The sequence below is a fragment of the Salmo salar genome, chromosome 03 (assembly GCF_965601325.2).
Source record: "Salmo salar chromosome 03, fSalSal1, whole genome shotgun sequence".
Taxonomy (NCBI): Eukaryota; Metazoa; Chordata; class Actinopteri; order Salmoniformes; family Salmonidae; genus Salmo; species Salmo salar.
Genome location: NC_138293.1, coordinates 60195855 through 60217866, shown reverse-complemented (window position 1 = coordinate 60217866; position 22012 = coordinate 60195855). Strand labels below are relative to the sequence as shown.

The following is a 22012-nucleotide window of genomic DNA, read 5'->3' as shown; positions in this document are numbered from 1 at the left end:
ATGGACCTGGGAGGAAATTCTGGACGGGGCTGAACCTTGGCACCAGGCTGGGGAATACCGTCGCCCACGGGAGGAAATCGAGGCAGCCAAGGCGGAGAGGCGGAGGTACGAGGCCTTGTACGTGCCGATAAAGCACGAGAGGCATCCCCAAGATTTGTTTTTGGGGGGGCACACGGGTAGTTTGGCTGGGCCAAGGGTGTGCCCTAAGCCAGCTACCCGTGCTTATAGGAAGGATCGTATGGAGAGGAGAGCGCCGTGTTTTGCAGAAGTGCGCACGATCTCGCCCATACGCACGCACAGTCCAGTGCGAGTTATTCCGGCCCCTCGCAGATGCCGTGCTAGAGTGGGCATCCAGCCTGGTAGGAGGATGCCTGCACAGCGCGTCTGGTCGCCGGTACGCCTCCTAGGACCAGGCTACCCTACTCCCGCTCTACGCACGGCAACAATCAGGCCCCTGCACAGCCCAGTTCGCCCTGTACTAGCACCCCGCTCGTACAGGGCTGCTAGTTCCATCCAGCCAGGACGGGTTGTGCAGGAGGTGAGTTCAAGACCGCCTGTGCGCCTTCATGGCCCAGTTTTTCCAGTTCCTGCCTCTCGTGCTGACCCGGAAGTTCGAACCCCTAGTCTGGCACGTCCAGTACCAGCACCAGGCTTCCAGTGCGTCAACCCAGTCCGACTCGTCCTGTTCCCGCTCCCCGCACTAGCCCTGAGGTGCGTGTTCCCAGGCTGATACCTCCAGTACCAGCACCACGCATCAGGCTTCCAGTGCGTCAGCCCAGTCCGACTCGTCCTGTTCCCGCTCCCCGCACTAGCCCTGAGGTGCGTGTTCCCAGGCTGATACCTCCAGTACCAGCACCACGCATCAGGCTTCCAGTGCGTCAGCCCAGTCCGACTCGTCCTATTCCCGCTCCCCGCACTAGCCCTGAAGTGCGTGTTCCCAGGCTGATACCTCCAGTACCAGCACCACGCACCAGGCTTCCAGTGCGTCAGCCCAGCCTCGAGAGTATCCGGCAGCAGTGTGCGGTCCAGAGTATCCGGCAGCAGTGTGCGGTCCAGAGTATCCGGCAGCAGTGTGCGGTCCAGAGTATCCGGCAGCAGTGTGCGGTCCAGAGTATCCGGCAGCAGTGTGCGGTCCAGAGTATCCGGCAGCAGTGTGCGGTCCAGAGTATCCGGCAGCAGTGTCTAGTCCGGAACCGAGGGAGTCTGCCTGCGACCCGGAACCGAGGGGGTCTGCCTGCGACCCGGGACCGAAGGGAGTCTATCAGCAACCCAGAACTGAGTAAGTCTATCGACGATCCAGAACTAAATATAAGTAACTGTTTCAAATGAGTCTGCCTACAGTGTGGAACGGAAGAGGTCTGCCTACGATCCGGAACGAGGGGAGTCTGCCTACGGCCCGAAACTGATCAAGTCTGTCTGCATTCTGGAGGACAGTAGGCCAGAGCCTGAACCACCACCTGTATAGGTGGGTTGGGGAGGGGGGGTGTAGCACAAGTGCCGTCGGTGACGGCAGCCACCCTCCCTTCCCTCCCTTTAGTTTAGGGGGATTTTTTTTGGGGGGGGGGTTTTTGTTTAGTTATGAGTTGCATCCGGGGTCTGCACCTTTAGGGGGGGGGGGGGTACTGTCACGTCCTGACCAGCAGAGGGAGTAGTTGTTTAGTATTTTGGTCAGGACGTGGCAGAGGGATGTTTGTTTTGTATGGTGGGGGTTTTGTGTGTGTGTGTGTTAGAGGGGTGTTTGATTTATGTGTTCCTGGGTTTTGGGTGTATGTTCTAGGTTGTATTTCTGCATGTAGTTTAGGTTTTCTATGTTTAGGTTTGGGTGCTGGACTCTCAATTGGATGCAGGTGTTTCTCGTTGCCTCTGAGAGTCCTATCTATATATGGGTAATTGTTTGGTTTAGTGTTTGTGGGAGATTGTTTCTTGTTTTGCGTGTGTGAGCCTGACAAGACTGTTTTGTTGATCGTTTGTTCTTCATTTTGGTGTTTTCTTGGTTTAAAATAAAATACAAGATGAGCATCCACATTCCTGCTGCGTGTTGGTCCTCCATTCCAGACGACAACCGTTACATCCCTAGTTAAATAAATAAAAAATTGGAATGCCATAACAGGACAGGGCTTTCCCCATACTGTTGCCACAAAGTTGGAAGCACAGAATAGTCTAGAATGTCATTGTATGCTGTAGAGTTAAAATGTCCCTTCACTGGAACGAAGGGGCCTAGCCTGAACCATGAAAAACAGCCCCAGAACATTATTCCTCCTCCACCAAACCTTACAGTTGGCACTATGCATTGGGGCAAGTAGCGTTCTCCTGGCATCCACCAAACTCAGATTCGTCCATCAGACTTCCAGATGGTGAAGCGTGATTGCCAGAGAACGAGTTTCCACTGCTCCGGAGTCCAATGGTGGCGAGCTTTACACCACACCAGCCGAGGCTTGGCATTGCACATGGGGATCTTAGGCTTGTGTGCGGCTGCTCAGCCATGGAAACCCATTTCATGAAGCTCCTGATATAAAGTCACTGTGTTGATGTTGCTTCCAGAAGCAGCTTGCAACTCAGTGAGTGTTGCAACCGAGGACAGGCGATTTTTTTTTTGTTCTTTTTTTTTTTTTAGATTTTTTTTTTACGTGCTTCAGCACTCGGTGGTCCCATTCTGTGAGCTTGTGTGTTCTACCACTTTGTGGCTGAGCCATTGTTGCTTCTAGACGTTTCCACTTCACAATAACAGCACTTACGGTTGACCGGGGCAGCTATAGCAGTGCAGAAATTATACAAACTGACTTGTTGGAAAGGTGGCATCCTATGACGGTGCCACATTGAAAGTCACTGAGCTCTTCAGAAAAGGGCATTCTACTGCCAATGTTTGTCTATGATGATTGCATGGCTGTGTGCTCGATTTTATACACCTGGCAGCAACAGGTGTGGCTGAAATAGCCACAACTACCAATTTGAAGGGGTGTTCGCATACTTTTGTATATATAGTGTATTATTGTTAGAAAAACAAGGCCGTTCGCAGCCGCTATAGTAATTTAAAGAAAGGAAGTTGACAGCTGCTATGGGTTCTAAAGAGTTTTATGGAAGTTATTAAAACTATAAATAACCAATAATTTCCGTTCTCAGACCGTTAATGAAACCTCTCAGAAACCAGAGCAAAACGTTCTCAGAACGTCCCTGCAACCTAAAAATAAATGGGAATATTTACTGAACATTCAATTTTACCAGGCAGGAAACTTATGGGTTCGTTCCCAGAACCAATTGGAAACCACAAACGTATGTTCTCACAACTTCCAACGAACCAAATGTCCTACTGTAGCTGTGTATAATGGGAAATAAATGAGATCTTCAGGGGTAGTCGTAGAATTGGGCTAGGTGATCTTTACATGTACCCATAGCAGCACAATGTGGGGGCGTGAGGACAATGTGCACAGAGTAGAATAGAGTGGGGCGCTGTAAACAGTCTGGCAGAAATGGTGCGTATTATATGCAGGCATATCATGTTCCTTTTGATCCTGCAGAGTTTTCCTATTACAAAAACACTGGTTATAAAATGGTAATAAGTAAGGTGTTATGATACTGTCTGCAATTATTCTGGAGAGTTGTTGGACAGTTTTTTATTTTTTTTATTCTATACCACCATCACCCCATTCCCATCGCTTGCAAATGCTGCCAGAAAAGCTGAATAAAAGCTAATCGTTGTTCTTGATCATATTACGATGTTTGAAATGCAATGTTCCTCGCTTCACAATAGGTTGCATTATTATTTTCATTGTATCAAGTGAATGTCAGTGGTCACGTCCACATTCCTACCAGACATAAAAAGGGGAGCCCTTTGTGAGCCAGTATATAATGACACGTCCAATTAGATCCAAATTAGACACCATTTGAATGATGGATGGAACATGTGCCATGGCTTTGCGCATTTGGTTATATTAAATATTGTGCATATGTCTGCCCTATCCCTTATAGTTAAAAATGGTAGCGTTAAAATATTATTTCCCCACATTTTTCGTAGCCATTTTGGTAGGAGTTACCATCTCCATGTGCGCAGGGGTTTTAAAAGAAAAGCTGATGTGTTCGGAGAAAAAGTGTGTCACTGGGACACGAGGCACTCCCCGGGGGTCACATGGTCCCGTTTTCAGCCCCGTGCGAGCAGGCATGCAGTGCGTCCTCGTTCCTTTCCTAGGGATGAGGGAGACTGAGAAAAACCAGACCGACTTGGGAACTGCGGTCAGACCTACACGGATAGAGCCAGTGACAGCATAGACGCTTTTCGTAATTGTTTTCGCAGGCAGTGCTCACAGAGAAGTGATTCACATTACGCGGGAACTTGGTCGATAGCAGATGCATCATTTGGTAGTTTATTAACTTTGGTTCAAAGTATTATAATGAGTATTCGAACTCAAATAGAGCTTTTATTATAAAGAGGAACACAATGATATCGTTGTAACAAAGAGGACCTTCTTTTTGTCAATAACCTAACCAGAAGGGAAATTATCCTTTCCTAAACTGTTTTCTATTTTCACCGATATCCATATGAATGTTTTGGAGCTCAGGATGGCAACAACAGCAATGGACACAAATAACAACAATACAGGTACATATTCAGGATTATTTTGTTGTGCGTGTGTAATGGGGTTATGTGTTTTACGCATATTGTTTTGGCTACCTGGCTTGTTGGCAGTCTGTTGAAGCTCTTTACATTTAGTTGTTTATCAGTCCGTAATGCGTAAATCAATGATGAGTTGTATTGTATTGATGTACACCTGTCGATTAAGTAGAGACACTTTTCTATATGGAATTTACGAGGCTGATGGAATCATCCTTGTGATGCAACACTAGATGGGGGAAAGTTCAATGGGTCTCTGTACAGTTCTCCTCATGCCAAATCTCAGTCCATGACTGATGAGGCTTGAAGTAGGCCTATTCCTCATAGTGTTTATTTGGAATTCACTGATGATTGTGTGTTCTCATTACTGTAGCCTATATATTGTACCCCAACCGTTCTTCATAATTGTCATTGTCAAGATCGATTTACTGGCCTCAGTAAAAGCAAAATGAAGAAATGTTGTATTGTGGAGTTTAATAGCCTATAAGTTATCTGTACATTTCCTTAAAGAAATATTTAAAGTGCAAACATTGTTTGATGGTGTACGTGTGGTAGGTAGAACATCATGAGTTGAGACACGGTGCTCTAAAATTGTTCGGGGGGGAAGTAGGTCATGTCAGGTGGACGGACATCCCTTTGATGCAGACATCCGCGCATGTTTTTGTCAAATTCACATGGCCCGCCAAGCTAGCCATGTGCGTTTTGTTTTCATTCACTGTTCTCCACCAATCTCCGTTGGTATAGAGAGCAAGCTCATTGCATAATTTCTCGTCAGAGTCCCATGGGTGACGTAGTCTTGGATGCCATGTGTGCACTGCTATTGGATAGCTGGCGGGTGTACTTATTGCGATTCGATCAGGGCATCATTCAGTCACGTGTTAGATTGAAACGTGGGACACGGATGTTTATGTAAGGCATCATAACTTATTGTTGCTGACATAATTACACAGGCATAACCAAATACTTGCAGGGTGATTGGGACATTCCCTTTCGATATCTTAAGATGTCCAAAATAATGGGTTGACATTTATTATATTATTATTAGGGCAAGGTCTAATAAAGCATGTATAGGTTAAGTCATTTGAATATAGGTTCAGAGAAAATACATTTTCAATACATAAAATGATATTGAACAGCTACAACATAGCAAAGTGAAAACGTAGATTGATGCCAAGCTTTTCAGTTATATTCAGCAAGTATGTTGTAAATGACATTAGATTATCTAAGGAGTATATTGTGGGAATTGACTGTCTATTAGGTACCATGGATAGCGCCAGGCGGGAGGGGGACGTGAGGCTGGGGGGGGTGTATTGCACAGCCAGTCAGTTTCCCTGTCTTTTTGAAAAAATTTTTTAGGTTGCCAGTCTCGTTGAATAACCTGCTGTTGGAGTCGCGCACGTTGAGTAAGGGCGTGACTAGAATGTATTCCAGCCAGCCTAAACTAGTGCTGCTCCTCGAGCAACACAAGTCTGCAGTCCAATCTGTTTTCATTCCATGGCTCTCCCATGCATAGCTTTCGATGTACTATTACATTACTTTCAAATACCTCACTCTGAATGTATGTTTACTCACTAAGACTAATTCAATATTCAGAGCTATATCTATTGATGTGTTTTCTTCATTTCACGTTGACTTTACAAGTGTTGGTTTAACATGGCAAGTTATTGATTTTGATACAAAAGCAATCTTAACTTCCACTCACTGATTGGTTATTTTGGGTAATACATTATTTGGGGATAGAAAGTCAGGAGGTGGAAGACAGAGCAAAGGGAGTGAAAACATGCAGTGGAGAGAGAGGGGGGAGACTTAATACTATAGCACCAGGCAGGACAAGGAGGTGCACGTGTTGTGGTGACACCTGACCCAGTGACCCTATAAGACCTTATGTTCCATTCCACAGTGAATTATGTTTCTCCTCCAGGGCTGCCTGGCTGGCTGGATTCTGAGATTGGAATATCTCAAAAAGAACAGAACAGACAAACATTCCATCACTGTTTGTTCAATCAGGAAATTGGAATTCATCCAGTTTTAAATGCCAAGGTCACAGAACAGAAGTATAGCGTTTGGTTTTTTTAAGCACAAAACAATGATCCCATCCTTCAATAGGCCCCACCCAAACATACAGTAGGTGGGCAGCTTGCCATCAATGCAGGGAAATTAAATCATAAAGATGGTTTAAGGGCATCATCAATTAAAGCCTCAACAACACAATACAATGTCCTGCAAATGACTCCTTAAAACAACACATTATCTCCTCACAAAAACACATCATCTCCTAACATCAACACATCATCTAACAACAACACATTATCTCCTAACAACAACACAATACAGTTGATCTGGTATTAGAGCACAGGTTAATTGGAGTCAACAGGAAGTGCAGAAAGTCTTGGGCACATGCTTTGTAGGTTCGGGTTTCGTCAGGAACGCTGTGTGTGGCAAAGGGCGGGGCACACCATTTGCCATTTAAAAAGCGATTAGCCATTCCCGGTAGCCTTGTGCATGGCACCCCCCGGCGACCGGGTACGAGTTGGTGTGTGGGTGGCCAGCTGTGGTGAAACATGATCCTTGGACGGAACTTGTGAGAATTAGCCTTCAATGTGGGACAAACTGAGACCGCTGGATTAGAACAAGCAGGAGGGAGAAAGAGAATAAAAGTGAGAGAGGGGGAAGGAGAAGAGAAACAGAGTATGAGCAAGAAAGAGTACAGAGGGCAGGGGGTGTGGAGAGAGAATAACAGAGTTTCAAGGAGAGTTGGAGAGAAAGGGAAGTAGGGCAAGTAAAAGTTGTCAGGAGAGTTCCAACAAAGAGAGAGAGAGTGCAAGAGTATCTAAATCCACTCGTGTGGGTGGCTATGTCTGGCCAATGAGACTGCACAACAGCAATAGTACTGTCTGTGCTATTGGGCAGCATCACAAAAGAACGTGCTCATTCTCCATGCTGCAATAGCTTCTTCCGTAATGTCAAGAATGTTCTGTAGGTGATGCTTGCTCATGTGTTACAACCCATACAGGACAATCTTTCCCTTATGGCTTCCTATAAAACGTACTCTGTGGTCAAGGCCTCTGTTTTGGAAAGAGTGGTGACCACCTCTGAACTAGAAAAATAAACGGAAAGCCAGTCAGGGCAGCCTTTCCTGCCAACATTTCCTGGAAAGCAGTGTTTTTTCCCAGCCACTTGTCTTCTTGGACTCTCCGCAGTCACTCTGTTGCTATGGTTATCATAACATTGCCACGGTTTCCTTGCATAATTGTCCTGGGTAGCTAAGGGAACATTTGGAATGTACAGAATGATACAAAGTTGCAGCCGCCCCCTCGTTTTTTTGTCAATGACCATGAATGGGCGCAATATCAATCTTAACCAGTGGGCGTCCTCTCTCTAACCCTCTTCCTCTTCACCTCCTCTGTTTTAGTTTCCACCAGTCCTCACTGTCAGTTGACTGATGTCCAATGGTTAGAGAGTCAAAGAACAGAGCACTAAATGTGACAAATTCAATTCTCACTGTTTTTAAACCACGCATCCATTCTAACAAGTAGTCCTCCCGCTCTTTTCTTTTGTCGCCAGGGGGCGTAATCTCCTACATCGGCTCCAGTGGCTGCTCACCTAACCGCACCAGCCCGGTGTCTATGTACAGCGAGAACTCCTTCGGAGCCTCCTTCCCTCCCTCCCCCAACGGCTCCCAGGGCTTCTCCAATGCCTACTCCGGCAGTGGCAGCTCCAGCTCCTCCAATGGTGATGATGGCAACTCCTCTTCCGGCTCCGGAGGGTCCCCAAGGCCTAGGGGTCGTAATGACAGCAGCATTTCTCGCTGCTCCCCCAGCAAGTCCGTGGCAAGCCTTACCAGTGAGTAGACCCCCATACCAGATCCCCAATACTTTATATGAATCCAGATTGTGCACCCCCATCTGTCACTGCTGGAACTACAGCTGCTGGAACTACAGCTTTAAGTGTTTCTCTTTACGTTTGTAACAGAATTGAATGGGATGGTGCTGCTGTGTAAAGTGTGTGGAGACGTCGCCTCAGGCTTCCACTATGGGGTCCATGCCTGTGAGGGCTGCAAGGGATTCTTCCGACGCAGTATCCAGCAGAACATCCAGTACAAAAAGTGCCTGAAGAACGAGACCTGCACCATCATGAGGATTAACCGCAACCGCTGCCAGCAGTGCCGCTTCAAAAAGTGTCTGTCCGTGGGCATGTCCCGCGATGGTAAGTACAGCTTCACATGCTAAAACATGACACATGTAGCCAGAAAAAAGGTTTAATAGTTCTAATACACTCTCATCCCTGTTAGGACTGTTGACTCCACATGTCTCTTTCTCTCTCCCCAGCTGTTCGCTTTGGCAGAATACCTAAACGTGAGAAGCAGCGCATGCTGGCAGAGATGCAGAGCACCATGAACAGCATGAACAACATGCAAAACGAGTTCCAGCTGGCCAGCCTGACTCACAACTCTCCCCCTTCTCCCACTTCCTCTTCTCCCTGCCCGGGTCTGACTGTGGCACCCCAGCCTCAGGCGCTGCCTTTTGCCCCTTCCCCCTCTCCTCCAGTACAAGCCCCTGCTTCCCTTCTGCCCCCACCATTCAACCAAAGCCCGCCACTGTTGGCCAACTCTCCACCCCTGTGCCCCAGCCCTGGGGTGGACTGCACCATAACGGCCATTGCCCGGGCGCACCGTGAGACCTTTGTTTACGCTCACGACAAGCTGGGCGATTCCGCGAGACTGCATAACGGAGAGGTGGACAACTGGGGCTCCAACTACTGTCCTGCTGGCTACCACCAGAACAACACAATCTACCACCACAACAACAACGTGGCCCTCCAGAACCATGGCTTCCAAGCCATGTCTGACAGACATCACCAGAACAACGGCAAGCAGTTCCACAACAGCAACCTGTTCGGGAGCCACCAAAGCACTGAGACTTACAGCGTCCCCCAGGGCCAGAACTTCCCATGGAAAAACCACAAGGACATTGTGCTGGTGAGTCACTGAACAGAACAGCAACATAGAAAAGATCTTGATGTCAAAGATTGTCAATAACAGTGGCAGGTAGTCATAGCATATAGGAAAATGCTGATTACGGTTCTCCTCGGTCCTCCAGGCATGTCCAATGAACATGTACCCCCAAGCCGAACCCAACAAGACCCCCCAGGAGATCTGGGAGGACTTCTCACTCAGCTTCACGCCGGCTGTGCGTGAGGTGGTGGAGTTCGCAAAGCACATTCCAGGGTTCAGTGCACTCTCCGAGAACGACCAAGTCACCCTGCTCAAGGCCGGTACCTTTGAGGTAGGCATCCGTGAAATGTGTGCAAACACAGATATGCAAAGAAACTTCATACAGTGATAAACAAAAATACTCACAGCTGTACTGTATTGAGAAGATAAAATGACTCACCACCCACTCACTTTTCCCTTGCTTCTGTTACAGGTCTTGATGGTGCGCTTTGCCTCCCTCTTCAATGTGAAGGAGCAGACTGTCACCTTCATCTCGGGTACCACCTACAGCCTGGAGGCCCTGAAGGGCATGGGCATGGGAGGCTTGCTAGACACCATGTTTGAATTCAGCGAGAAGCTCAACTCCCTGGAGCTCACGGCCGAGGAGCTGGGTCTCTTCACCGCTGTAGTGCTAGTGTCTGCAGGTAAGAACAATGAGAAGCCTTATTAATTACTTTAACAACCTATCTAAGCAGTCAGAGCTCAAGTACTGTACTTCTCCTGCCAGTAAATCACCATGACCAATGTTCCCTCTAAGCTCCCACGGGACTGCCGCGCAGAAGAAATAACAGCCCGCGCTGAGAAGCGTGAGATTGAACTTCACTCAACTTTCTAGAGTTTTCCCCCTTAGTTAACACTATCAACGTTTCCATTTACTGTGGGAATTGTGATGGAATCAAAGCAATATTAGCCATTATAAATGCAACATACCGAAACTAAACGAACTATGCAAGACTTAGTGTGCAAAATTAACTATGCAAGAGATTTTGTTGTAGGCAGAACGCATCGGAGTAGGATTCTATTGCAATGACATGCACAACTTAGCCCATACTCTACACAGACCGGTGTGGCATAACCAATCAGAGCTGCAGTAGGCCTATATGCAAATAGACCATTGCCATATATGGATCTGTGCCATTCACTTTCAACTGGACTGTGTTTACAGCATGAGCGGTCATGAGTAGATGCGCTTGTTTTGAGGTCAAAGCAAGAGCTGCATGCAGCCACGTGTGTACATTTGTTCATATCCTTTGATAGTTAAGGAGTTATTAGCCCAGTTATAGATCATATGTATTCAGCAATGGGGGAGGGATTGCTTCCTACAAGAGCACAAACCGTGTACATTTCTAGACATCTTTAAAGAGGGAGTTGGATAAAGAACTTTTTTTGTCTTAAAGGAGCAGTGTTGTATTTTGAGAGAGTTTTAAATAAGCTAAGTAGCCTATAGGCAGTAGCATCATTTGTCTGATTCTCTGTAATATTTTGTAAAGTGGTTTCATCAAACAACACAACAACATTTTCAGTCAAGCAATGCATGTAGGCCTACATTGAACACCACACATTGGCTGCTACTTTAGGCTGAATGATAGAACAGCCATTTCCATGTTAAAATGTTATGGAATGCATTTTTTCCATTGTTTTTGATGGGAGGCCATTCTCGTAGGCCTACATTATGATCAAATAGCCACAGTAGCCTACTTGACCACTGTCTGACACTGTTACTTTAAGCGGATACAGCCTCAGTGTTCCCAGTAAATGCGAGCTGGAAGTTGCACAGAATTTTCACAATGTTGAACTTTGTGCTCAGCAGACCTGAAATCCACTCAGCGACGAAAAAAAATGATGGGGAACATTGACGATGACACTTGAAACTTCAAAAAATCACTCACTACTATGGGATAGTAATGGTCTGTACTAAAGTGTAAAGTAGTCTTACGGTGCTCTCTTTCTTCTCTGTCCTCTTTCAGATCGCTCAGGCATCGAGAACCTAAACTCTGTGGAGCTGCTTCAGGAGTCTCTGATCAAAGCGCTGCGTGCCCTGGTCAGCAAGAGCAACCCCTGCGACGCCTCTCGCTTCACCAAGCTGCTGCTCAAGATGCCCGACCTGCGCACACTCAACAATGTGCACTCAGAGAAGCTGCTGTCCTTCCGCATCGACGTATAAGACTGTCACCACTGATGACAAGAAAACCCATCTGGACTCGTCGCCCATCTCCACCTCACAGACAGTGGTGGTTGGGCGGCTAAGGTGCGGGGCAAGTTTGGGGAGGTGACAGGGGATCTGATTCCGCCTGCTCGCTTGCTCCCTTCAGGGACACCCGCCTCCGAGTTGACTGATGTGCGCATCAGCCAATGACATGGCCGAAAGACATTGACTGACAACTGATAGGGGTAAGGCCAATAGACCCATGGAGATTAGGGAGACAAAGCCCTCTACATAAATTATTTTTGGAGGTTGGGGTGGTCGCAGCTCAAAACTGCCCAGAACAAGTGCCCCCTCTACACCAGCTGGTCTGAGGGGGCCAGAGACCATTTGTTGGTTGAGCCGAACCAAAAGAAGCAATTGGGCTTTACTACCCCACATGTCCAGCTAGGCCTGGTTCCTTCCAAGATTCTGCTAGATGCATTTTAAAACCATCTGCTCTGTTTTATCATGACTGTAAATAATTAGTAAAATATGTGCAGTGTTGTAAACTTTATTCATACTCCAAACTGAGTTTGTACAAATTTGTAAATATCTAGCTACAAACATCAATAAGCTTAACTTGAAATGTTTGAAAAATGTGTATAATATATATATTTTTTTGTTAAGATGAAATTCTCTAGTGCTCATAGTTATAAATGTGTGGGTACAAATGTATAAAATACAAATTGAGTGTATGCGTACAAAAAATAATATCCAGAACTGTATTTCAAAAATGTTTTATGTAATGAAGACAATTATACAAAAAAAGACTGACTTGAATTCCTTTGTGTGATCTTTTTCTGTAGTACCGATCTTGTTATTCTACATCTGTCTGGGACTGGGTTGGAGAGACCTAGCTCACTTAGCTTTTAGAGGTCTGTGCTATGTAATCAGTAAGCCACAGGTCACCCTGAGGATGCTGACACAACACTAAAGTGGGAATAACAGTTCGTACTGCCCAATGAGGCTGCACATTTGCTTGGATTCGGTCTTAGTTATAGAATACATTTCAAATTTGAGTAACCCAGTCCACTTTGACCTTGTGATGAACTTATTTGAAAAGGACATGCTGACAGTAATTTTTTTATTTCACCTTTATTTAACCAGATAGGCCAGTTGAGAACAAGTTCTTATTTACAACTGCGACCTGGCCAAGATAAAGCAGTAGCCCCTTCAATAGTAACAGATGATTGCTGTACCTCAAGGTCTTGTCTATAATTCTTTCATAGAACACACTACAAGCAGGTGTAAATCTTCCCCATTCATAAAACCACTCAAAACATTTCTCATGTTCCTGTTTTGTTTCCGCATCCCATCATGACCACAACCACAAAGTACTGTATATGTTCTGCATTGTAGCCAATAGTCAAATATACTGTAGCTAACCAAAATGCAGAATTGGTGAGCGCTATCTGCAAAGTAATTGTTACCAAGTAAGGCTATGACACTAGTGCTCGGATGAAAAACATACCGAATGTAAGACAATGATTTGGTTTGCAAAAGTCAATGAGCTACAGTCCTGCAGACAAATCGTAGGTTAGAAACGGGATTATGTAATAATTATGTATGTGTAGGAACATTTCCATGGACACAAGGTTCTCATTAATGAGAGCAATTTGTAATATACTGTATATACAGCGCATTTGGAAAGTATTCAGACCCCTTGACTTTTTCCACATTTTTGTTACAGCCTTAATCAAAAATTGATAAAATCGTTTTCCCCCCCTCAACCTACACACAATACCCCAATGACAAAGCAAAAACAGGTTGAGATTTTTAGCAATTTTTTTATTTATTTTTAAACCTGGAAATATCACATTTACATAAGTATTCAGACCCTTTAATCAGTAGTTTCTTGAAGCACCTTTGGCTGCGATTACAGCCTCTTTGGTATGTTGCTACAAGCTTGGCACACCTGTGTTTGGGGAGATTCTCCCATTCTTCTCTGAAGATCCTATCAAGCTCTGTCATGTTGGATGGGGAGCGTTGCTGCACAGCTATTTTCAGGTCTCGCCAGAGATGTTCGATCAGGTTCAAGTCCAGGCTCTGCCTGGGTCTCAAGGACATTGAGACTTGTCCCGAAGCCACTCCTGCGTTGTCTTGGCTGTGTGTTTACGTCGTTGTCCTGTTGGAAAGTGAACATTCGCCCTAGTCTGAGGTCCTGAGCGCTCTGGAGCAGGTTTTCATCAAGGATCTCTGTACTTTGCTCTGTTCATCTTTACCTCGATCCTGACAAGTCTCCCAGTCCCTGCAGCTGAAAAATATCCCCACAGCATAATGCTGCCACCACCATGCTTCACCGTAGGGAAGGTTTCCTCCAGACAGGACGCTTGGCATTCAGGCCAATGAATTCAATCTTGGTTTCATCAGACCAGAGAATCTTTTTTCCATGGTCAGAGTCCTTTGGGTGCCTTTAGAAAAACTCCAAGTGGGCTGTCGTGTGCCTTGTACTGAGGATTGGCTTCTGTCTGGCCACTCAACCATAAAGGCCTCATTGGTGGCGTGCTGCAGAGATGGTTGTCCTTCTGGAAAGTTCTCCCATCTCCACAGTGGAACTCCGGAGCCCTGTCAGACTGACCATTGGGTTCTTGGACACCTCCCTGACCAAGCCCCTTCTCCCCCGATTGCTCAGTTTGGCCGGGTGGCCAGTCTTTGTGGTTCCAAATTTCTTCCATTTAAGAATGATGGAGGCCACTGTGTTCTTGGGGACCTTCAATGCTGCAGACATTTTTCGGTACCCTTCCCCAGATCTGTGCTTTGACACAATCCTGTCTCGGAGGTCTAAGTACAAATCCTTCGACCTCATGGCTTGGTTTTTGCTCTGACATGCACTGTCAACTGTGGGACCTTATATAGACAAGTGTGTGCCTTTCCAAATCATGTCAAATCAACTGAATATACCAATGGTGGACTCCAATCAAGTTGTAGAAACATCTCAAGGATGATCAATGGCAACAGGATGCACCTGAGCTCAATTTTGAGTCTCATAGCAAAGGGTCTGAATACTAATGTACCGTAATTTCCGGACTATTAAGCGCACCTGAATATAAGCCGCACCCACTGAATTAAAAAAATATATATTATTTTGAACATAAATAAGCCGCACGTGTCTATAAGCCGCAGGTGCCTACCGGTACATTGAAACAAATTAACTTTACACAGGCTTTAACGAAACATGGCTTGTAACAAAAATAAATAGGCTTTAACGAAACACGGCTTGTAACAAAAAATAAAAAATGAGCAGTAAACAGTAGCCTACCAAGAAAGTCATTGCTCCAGACCAAGCTCCCGTGCAGCAGCTCTATTTCCTTTTCCAACAGCCAGATCAATCGCCTTCAACTTGAAAGCTGCATCATATGCATTTCTCCGTGTCTTTGCCATGATGAGGGTGACAAAATGACTACCGTAATCAGAATGATGGGAAGTTTGAGTGCGCTCGATTTAATCTAAACAGTAAACAAAAAAGTTGTTTGACCTTAACCCGTTCGGCAATACTATTGGTCTAATGAAAGCTTCATGCCGCCAAAAAAAACTGAGCACGTCACAGAATGTGTTTTATTTTTTTATTTGAAAGCGGGAAAAATCCATATATTAGCCGCGTCATTGTTTAAGCCGCGAGGTTCAAAGCGTGGGAAAAAAGTAGCGGCTTATAGTCCGGAAATTACGGTAAGTAAGGCATTGATTTTTTTATTTTTAATACATTTGGAAAAATTGTCTAAAGACCTGTTTTTGCTTTGTCATTAAGGGGTATTGTGTGTAGATTGATTAAGAACATGTTTGTTTATCCATTTTAGAATAAGGATGTAACATAATTTGGAAAAAGTCAAGGGGTCTGAATACTATCCGAATGCACTATAATTGTTAAACACCTCTATAACATAAACAAGTAATTGTCTGTTTAAAACTGCCCTAGGGAAAGCTAGGGAGCTCCCAGTCACTAGACAGTTATTACTGGGGACAAAAACAAAGTACGACTGATGCTGATTGGTGAGACTACTGTATCACATTGAAGACAGAAAAACATGATGCCTTTCACTTGCGTCCACAGTGGAGTGGAATCTGATCTATGAAGAGGATTATCAAACCACCCAACCCCAAAGTGAGGAGAGGAGAATGTAACCTAATAACTGCAGAAGCTGCTGCCACATGGATCAGAAGTGGGTCAAACCGTTCACATAACCAACTTTTCACAGCTCCGACATTGGCCCTGCCTGCTGCATCCCGGGGAGCCAATTGAAAGTCAGCAGGTGAGGAATGATTAGCGAAGCATGAAGGGTAACTGACAGTATGAAAAACGAGAGGGAGAGCAGGCTCTCAAGTCAAAGTGCCAAGTAGCTCAGACAAACCACCAAAGGGCATGTCTTTTCAAGAATATGAGAGTAGGTTGTCAACAGCTTGTACGTTAAGTTACAAAGTCAGGTGGAAATAAATAACATTGCTTGTGGAAGCCATTGAAGACCCATCTCAGATCTCAGGCCATTTCTCTTCAGGCTTTTTCCACAGCTTTCAGGGTTGACTTTGTCCAGAGCCATAGGCTCTCTGTCTGTCAACCCATAGATTATCTAACCACATGTCAGCCTACGGGGAGCAAAATAATTCAGAGTGTACATAGTTACTACTCTAGTAGTTATAGGGGTGCTGATGACTAAAAGAGTCTGAACTCTGATAAAGAAATACAAGTTTCACTCTTCATTCGTCACGTGGTTTATTTACTTTCCACCTTTTCTTTAAGTCTAAATATGAAGAAGAACAAAAACATTTTCACCGAAATGGTATGTTATTTATTTACATGCGAGTCGTAATATCGTTACAACAATACATAGACAAGACAACAGATACAGCTAGAAGACAAAACAGAGCAACATTAGAGTCATGAGATATTTACTAGGGATGTGCAGCTCTCCCTTCATGAATGATTCGATACACATCTAGATACATGGGCTCTGATATGATACAGGAGCGATATGTTTTAGTCTTAAATGATTCGGTGCAATTCGGTTTGATTAGGGGAATGAATCGATGCGATTCGGCTCTATATAGTATTTTTTGTTGTTGCATGAACACATTCATTTTCCATTTTAAAATAATATCTGCTAATGATTAGAGCTCAGGAGCTGGGCCTATCTGAGCTGGATCTGTCTGAGATGACTTCGATAAGTTGAGAGTCCCTCAATGATATAGGCACATGAGCTGAGCCATAGGGCAGACTGAGCATCTACCACCCCACTATCTAAAAATCGGAATGATTGAAAACTACCTCTAGTTGGCACACGCAGCTGTCTCTACCTGCACTGTGCTCACAATTATCTGACAGTCAAATGCAGTTACAAGCATTAAAAGTTCAATAGCCTACTGAACTGAAGGAGGACGCATCAACTCAGTCACAACACAGAAGAGGTATTTTTGGAATAAAACAATGAGTGAAAAACAGTGAAATGGCGATTGTAACGTTTGAATCAGTTCTGATCGACGCACGCTTAATGTGGATTGGTTTGGGCTCCTGCAGAACCATGCACAAGCATCTTAAAACATTTGAACCAGGACCGATGCATATCAGTAAATTGTTACATTCCTAATATTTACATATTAGAGAGGCAAGGGCGCCATTTAGTGACCACGGAGAGAAACAGCCACTTCCTCTGTGTAGACCAGAGAGAGGATGGTCAGACGTACGGACTGGAGGAGAGGAACTCCAGCCACTCTGTCAGAGAGGGGGTCTTCTGGGGAGGCTGCAAATTCAAACATGTCTCACATTGTAACGGAATGTACAAATCAATATCACTTACGTGGTTATTTGTAGCTGTGGATTTCACATTTTAAGGGGATCTCCAAACAAATACTGACCCCAGAGGGTAAATAACTTCAAGAACAAAATAATTCATGTTTAAGGGTAGATAATAACTTGAAGGGCAAGGGCAGTGCTCCATCTTCGCAAAAAAGGTGTTTGCTAATACCATTTCAATGGGACTCAAATGGGCCTCAATACATCAATAAACAGGTAATGGCGATGAATATTTTACCTGTAGGAAAGCGTTGTCCACCAGTTCTCCATCCCTGCGTACAGAGATGAGTGTAGCTGTGCCTCTGGAGGGGTAGCCCTCCTCTACCCCGAGGTTACATACACTAGAGGCAGTCTTCAGGAACACTAGCAGTCTCTGGCCTGGATGCCAGTCTATAGCAAACCTACACACAGGAGAAATACTCACCATGTCAAACACAGGTGTTTAAGAATGTAAACTGCATGTGTCATTGTGTTTGGAATATGAAAATGTCCACAGATACGAATAAACTCTCAGACTAATTTTTGCTTAGAAGTGTTGGAGTATAAGCAATATTATGAACATAAACAGTGTTCCAGTGTGATTGAGAATGCATGGGAAAGGTACTCAATATTTGCTGGCAACTCCGACTCACCTTCAGTAGAACCGAGTAGTTCAGAATACTGAAGATATTCTGTCGGGGGTCATTAAAAACAATCTTTGATGGGTTCGTAGCTGAGCAAGTTATGGTTGTTTAGTGCTACTCCACGTTTTAGTTTGCAGAAATTGCTCAGTTTGAGTGTGTTGATCTGATCAACTGTATACAACTGTTTTACATTGTTTTTTGTAAGTGTGTGCGTCTCAATGATCCCTCACCAAGAGAAGAGGCAGTGGGATAGTCAGACGGCTGCTTTTAATGCTTCAGATCATGTGGTAAGGCCATTCAAACAGAAACAGGATTCAGTCTCAGAAAGAAACATCACTCCACTTTATCAGTGAACATCAAGGGTCTCGCTTCAATCATCACTGACTGATCGTTCTAGGCACTGTGTGTGTGTGTACCTGGAATGCAGGGCCTGGATCTCAGCCAGCATCTCTCCCTGGCTGGTGTAGCACTGCATGACCTCCAGCAAGGCAGCACTGAGATGAGAAAGGCAACCCTTCATTGACACCTCTAACAGCCCTGCAGTACCCTGATACACCTAGAGGGAGGGAGGGAGGGAGGGAGAGAGGGACAAAGTGGGGGTTGTGACTAATGGTGGCAAAAAAATGTTCTTTTCTCAATAGGTGCCAAAAACAGAGAAATAATGTAGACATATCTTACTTGGCTAAATCTAACAATGATTCCCATCTAGGACACAAGGGATGCAAATGGGCTCATGGGGAGCTAAGGAGAAGAGGTGTAAGAACTAGGATGGAACTGGACCAGGAGCTTTGGAAAATATGTGTAAGGACCAGAAACCGAACCAGGAGTGTATTCATTTGTCGCACACCGTAGCAAAATGTTTTGCAACGGAAACCGATTACCCGAAACTGAAAACTTTTTGCAACTAAAACAAGAGTTTGTATTGGATAAATTCAGGACGGTCCCTCTCCATTTTGTTTGGTTCCTAATGAACAGCACCCAGGTCGGAGGTCAGCTGTGTTGTTTACCTGGAGGTGGAAGTGGTCATCAGGGCTCCAAGTGACAGTCAGTCTGAGGGGCTCCAGCTGGCCAGAGGACCCACAGGAGCGGGGCCTCAGTTCCACACATAGCTCTGAGGACCCCACCGACAGCAGCCTACACTGCATCACCCCCTGTGTCTCCTCCACATAGCCCTGCAGGCTGGGGACAGGAGACAGAGGTGAGTATGGACTGGAGCAGGGCAGTCAGGTGCCCACCCTCATTTGGAATTACCAAGGGACTAGGTTAGGAGTTCTGGGTTGATTTTAGAATGGGAAAAATCTACATTTTTGTCTTTCTCACGTTCATTATGAAATGGGACATTGAATGAGAGCTCTAATACCGGAGTGAACAATATGGAAGTGTGGTAGCTCAAGACTAAAGTCAGGGCAAATTAGTGGAGGTGAGAGTACAAATAGGGCACGTCTCTGCAAGGATGTATGATTGGTGGATAGAGCTGCTTGTCACTCACGCGTCTCTCAGGTGCTGCCAGTCAGCCGAGCGGTCCAGTGTGGCGTTTGTCTCCGCCCTCAGCTGGGCCAGCTGCCCCTCACACACACGCAAGGCATTGTAGGCCGTCTGGAGAGACTCCCCCATCTGCAGGCTGAGATCTTTCTAGGGGAGAGATGGGGAAAGACATTACATATCCAAAACATGGCACAGGACTGATACAAAGTAACCATACGAAAGACCATGTCCGTCGAAAGTCTGCAAATTGTGAGAGGACCATTGCTCTCTTTTTAAAAAATGTGGAAAGTCACCGTACAGGCTAAAGTGTGTGTGTCCGTGAGTGTGCATCATGAGTGCGTGTATACCTTCTTTTCTAGTGCTGTGACCAGGTTTGTCAGTCTGTCCCGTTTGTGGTGCAGTTTGTCCATCCTGTCCTGTAAGGTGCTAATGAGTGCCTCCACCTCCTGGACTCCCTCTTTATATTCACTCTTCAGGACCTTCCAGCGGCTGTGTGCCTCGTTGCCTGTACACAGAAGACCAGTCATTTACAAAAGTACTACAAAAGAGAGAGGCCTGACCCCTCGGAGTACTATTAAGTGGTACTAAGAGGCCATGGAAGTAAGGATAACTTGAGTGGCATTATCACCGATTATGTGTTGGGTGTGTATCTGCGTGTTACCGGGGTTTGGGGGGCAGGGTTCATTAAACAGCTCGTCAGTTGTCTCCAGTCTCTCCAGAAGCTGTATCATGTCATCAAGCACAAACAACTGTCTGCCCAAAATCTTCTGTTTGCTACGACTCTCCTGAACAACACAGATAGTACTTATAAATGTAATTAATGCAATGCATATATTTTTCTTTGACCATCTCCAACATTTGGACGAGTTTTTTGGCCAAGCATTTCAGAGTGTCTAAAGTAGGTGAGGTGTTAACCTACTCACAGTTAGGTAGGGCACCATCAACTCCGCTTCCCCACCCTCCTGACGCTCTGCCCCATCGTACAAATCCAAATGTACATGGTCGCATCTTTCAAGCAACCTGAAAACGATGGATCAGAGTCAAACTAAGAAAAGCTAGTTAACGTTAGCAGCTAGCTGGCTTGTCTCGCCACTCACATCATATTGACAGTTATTTTTAGGGATTTATAATTAACTAGGTTAGTATAAGAAGCCTTACTGCGATTCATAATTTGACGAAAGGCATGATATTACGGAATAGGGTTGAAATACATCGCATACGATTATTCAATTTGATAAAAATGCTTAGAGAACTTACGCTTGAGCAGCCTCAGTAGCCATTTTGGGTTTCAAAATTCAGCGCCCGCTGTACAACGTGGAATGTGATTGGGTAGATTATTGTCCAATTAGGTTGAAAGTAGGACGTGCGTCATGAAAAAGGGAGCGGCTTCTTTCATAGCCATAAAAGGCAACATTTATAAGAAAATCTATGTAAAAGCATAGAAATGGTCTGCTTTTTCATTTTCCTAGATTTTTTCAACTCTATTTATTAGCAGCACAGGCTCCTGACTAGCGAACTCAACAGTACTTTAGACATAAATATACGCAACAGTGCTGGTCTTAAACAGGTATGATTAGTGACATTTCAATCAGGACACTACCAAGTTAGCACATTTGGTTCCTTGGAAGTTGTGGGAATGTAAGTGTTTGGTTTCACATTGGTTCTGGGAACGAAGTCATACGTTTCCTGACCGGTAAAACTGAAAGGTTTTAAACGTTCTGAGAACAGAAGTGAACATTTAGCTTGTTCTGAGAACATTCATTTTTAGGTTGCAGGCGGGTTCTTACAATGTTTTTCTATGGTTTTCTGAAAGTTTTCCTGGGAGGTTTTATTAAAGTTCTGAAGCTGGAAATGATAGGTTATTTGGAGGTTTTAGAATAACTTCCTTAACTTTCACTGAATGTTTTAATAAGACTTTTAATAACACTGCTAGCTCAGTTTGGGTTAACTGTTTTGAACTCCAAGCACAGATATGACACATGGAAATTATTTTGCTTAGGCATTAATCATGCAAAAACATTTTTTTTTGAAATTGTGGCACGGAGTCAGTGAGGCTCAAACCTATGATCTTCTGTTCTCTATCCATGGAATTAGTCCACAGCACCACCAGGATGGAGCTAGCATGGTATGTGTATTTTAACAGACCCCATTTAAAAGGAAACAAGCACTCATTAAGATCAGGTGTCGCCAATTAGTGTGCTCGGCTAACACACCTGAACACACTTAACAAGACAGAGGATAGAGAGTTTTGTTGGAGCTGAGAACAGAATGTACATGTTTTTAAATAACATTCTTAGAATATTCTTTGGACTTTACTGTTTTCTTGTGGTTTTTATGA

At 44.9% G+C, this 22012-nt stretch overlaps 2 protein-coding genes across 4 annotated transcripts; one reads left to right on the top strand and one right to left on the bottom strand.

Annotated features, from left to right (window-relative positions):
- The first annotated feature begins 4132 nt into the window (after positions 1–4132).
- LOC106600825 (nuclear receptor subfamily 1 group D member 1) lies at positions 4133–13040 on the top strand. Its single transcript, XM_082973637.1, has 7 exons — positions 4133–4594; positions 8171–8449; positions 8579–8812; positions 8935–9584; positions 9706–9891; positions 10033–10243; positions 11567–13040. Exons 1-7 carry the CDS (start codon positions 4534–4536, stop codon positions 11761–11763), a joined length of 1818 nt encoding a protein of 605 aa, XP_082829763.1. The 5' UTR covers positions 4133–4533; the 3' UTR covers positions 11764–13040.
- A 3502-nt stretch (positions 13041–16542) lies between these two features.
- On the bottom strand, positions 16543–21023 carry LOC106600827 (uncharacterized). Of its 3 annotated transcripts, none has more exons than XM_082973636.1 (9): positions 20932–21023; positions 20598–20694; positions 20336–20396; positions 20022–20179; positions 19679–19821; positions 19197–19368; positions 18606–18745; positions 17805–17967; positions 16543–17513 (listed from the first exon to the last, which is right to left on the bottom strand). In XM_082973636.1, the coding sequence occupies exons 1-9, from the start codon at positions 20952–20954 to the stop codon at positions 17448–17450; spliced, it is 1023 nt and encodes a 340-aa protein (XP_082829762.1). In that variant the 5' UTR covers positions 20955–21023; the 3' UTR covers positions 16543–17447. The 3 variants fall into 3 exon arrangements, with proteins under 3 accessions (XP_082829762.1, XP_014048003.1, XP_014048004.1); XM_014192528.3 differs by having other exon boundaries at positions 20336–20459; positions 20932–21022; XM_014192529.3 differs by lacking the exon at positions 20932–21023 and adding an exon at positions 20833–20920 and having other exon boundaries at positions 20336–20459.
- Positions 21024–22012: the final 989 nt, after the last annotated feature.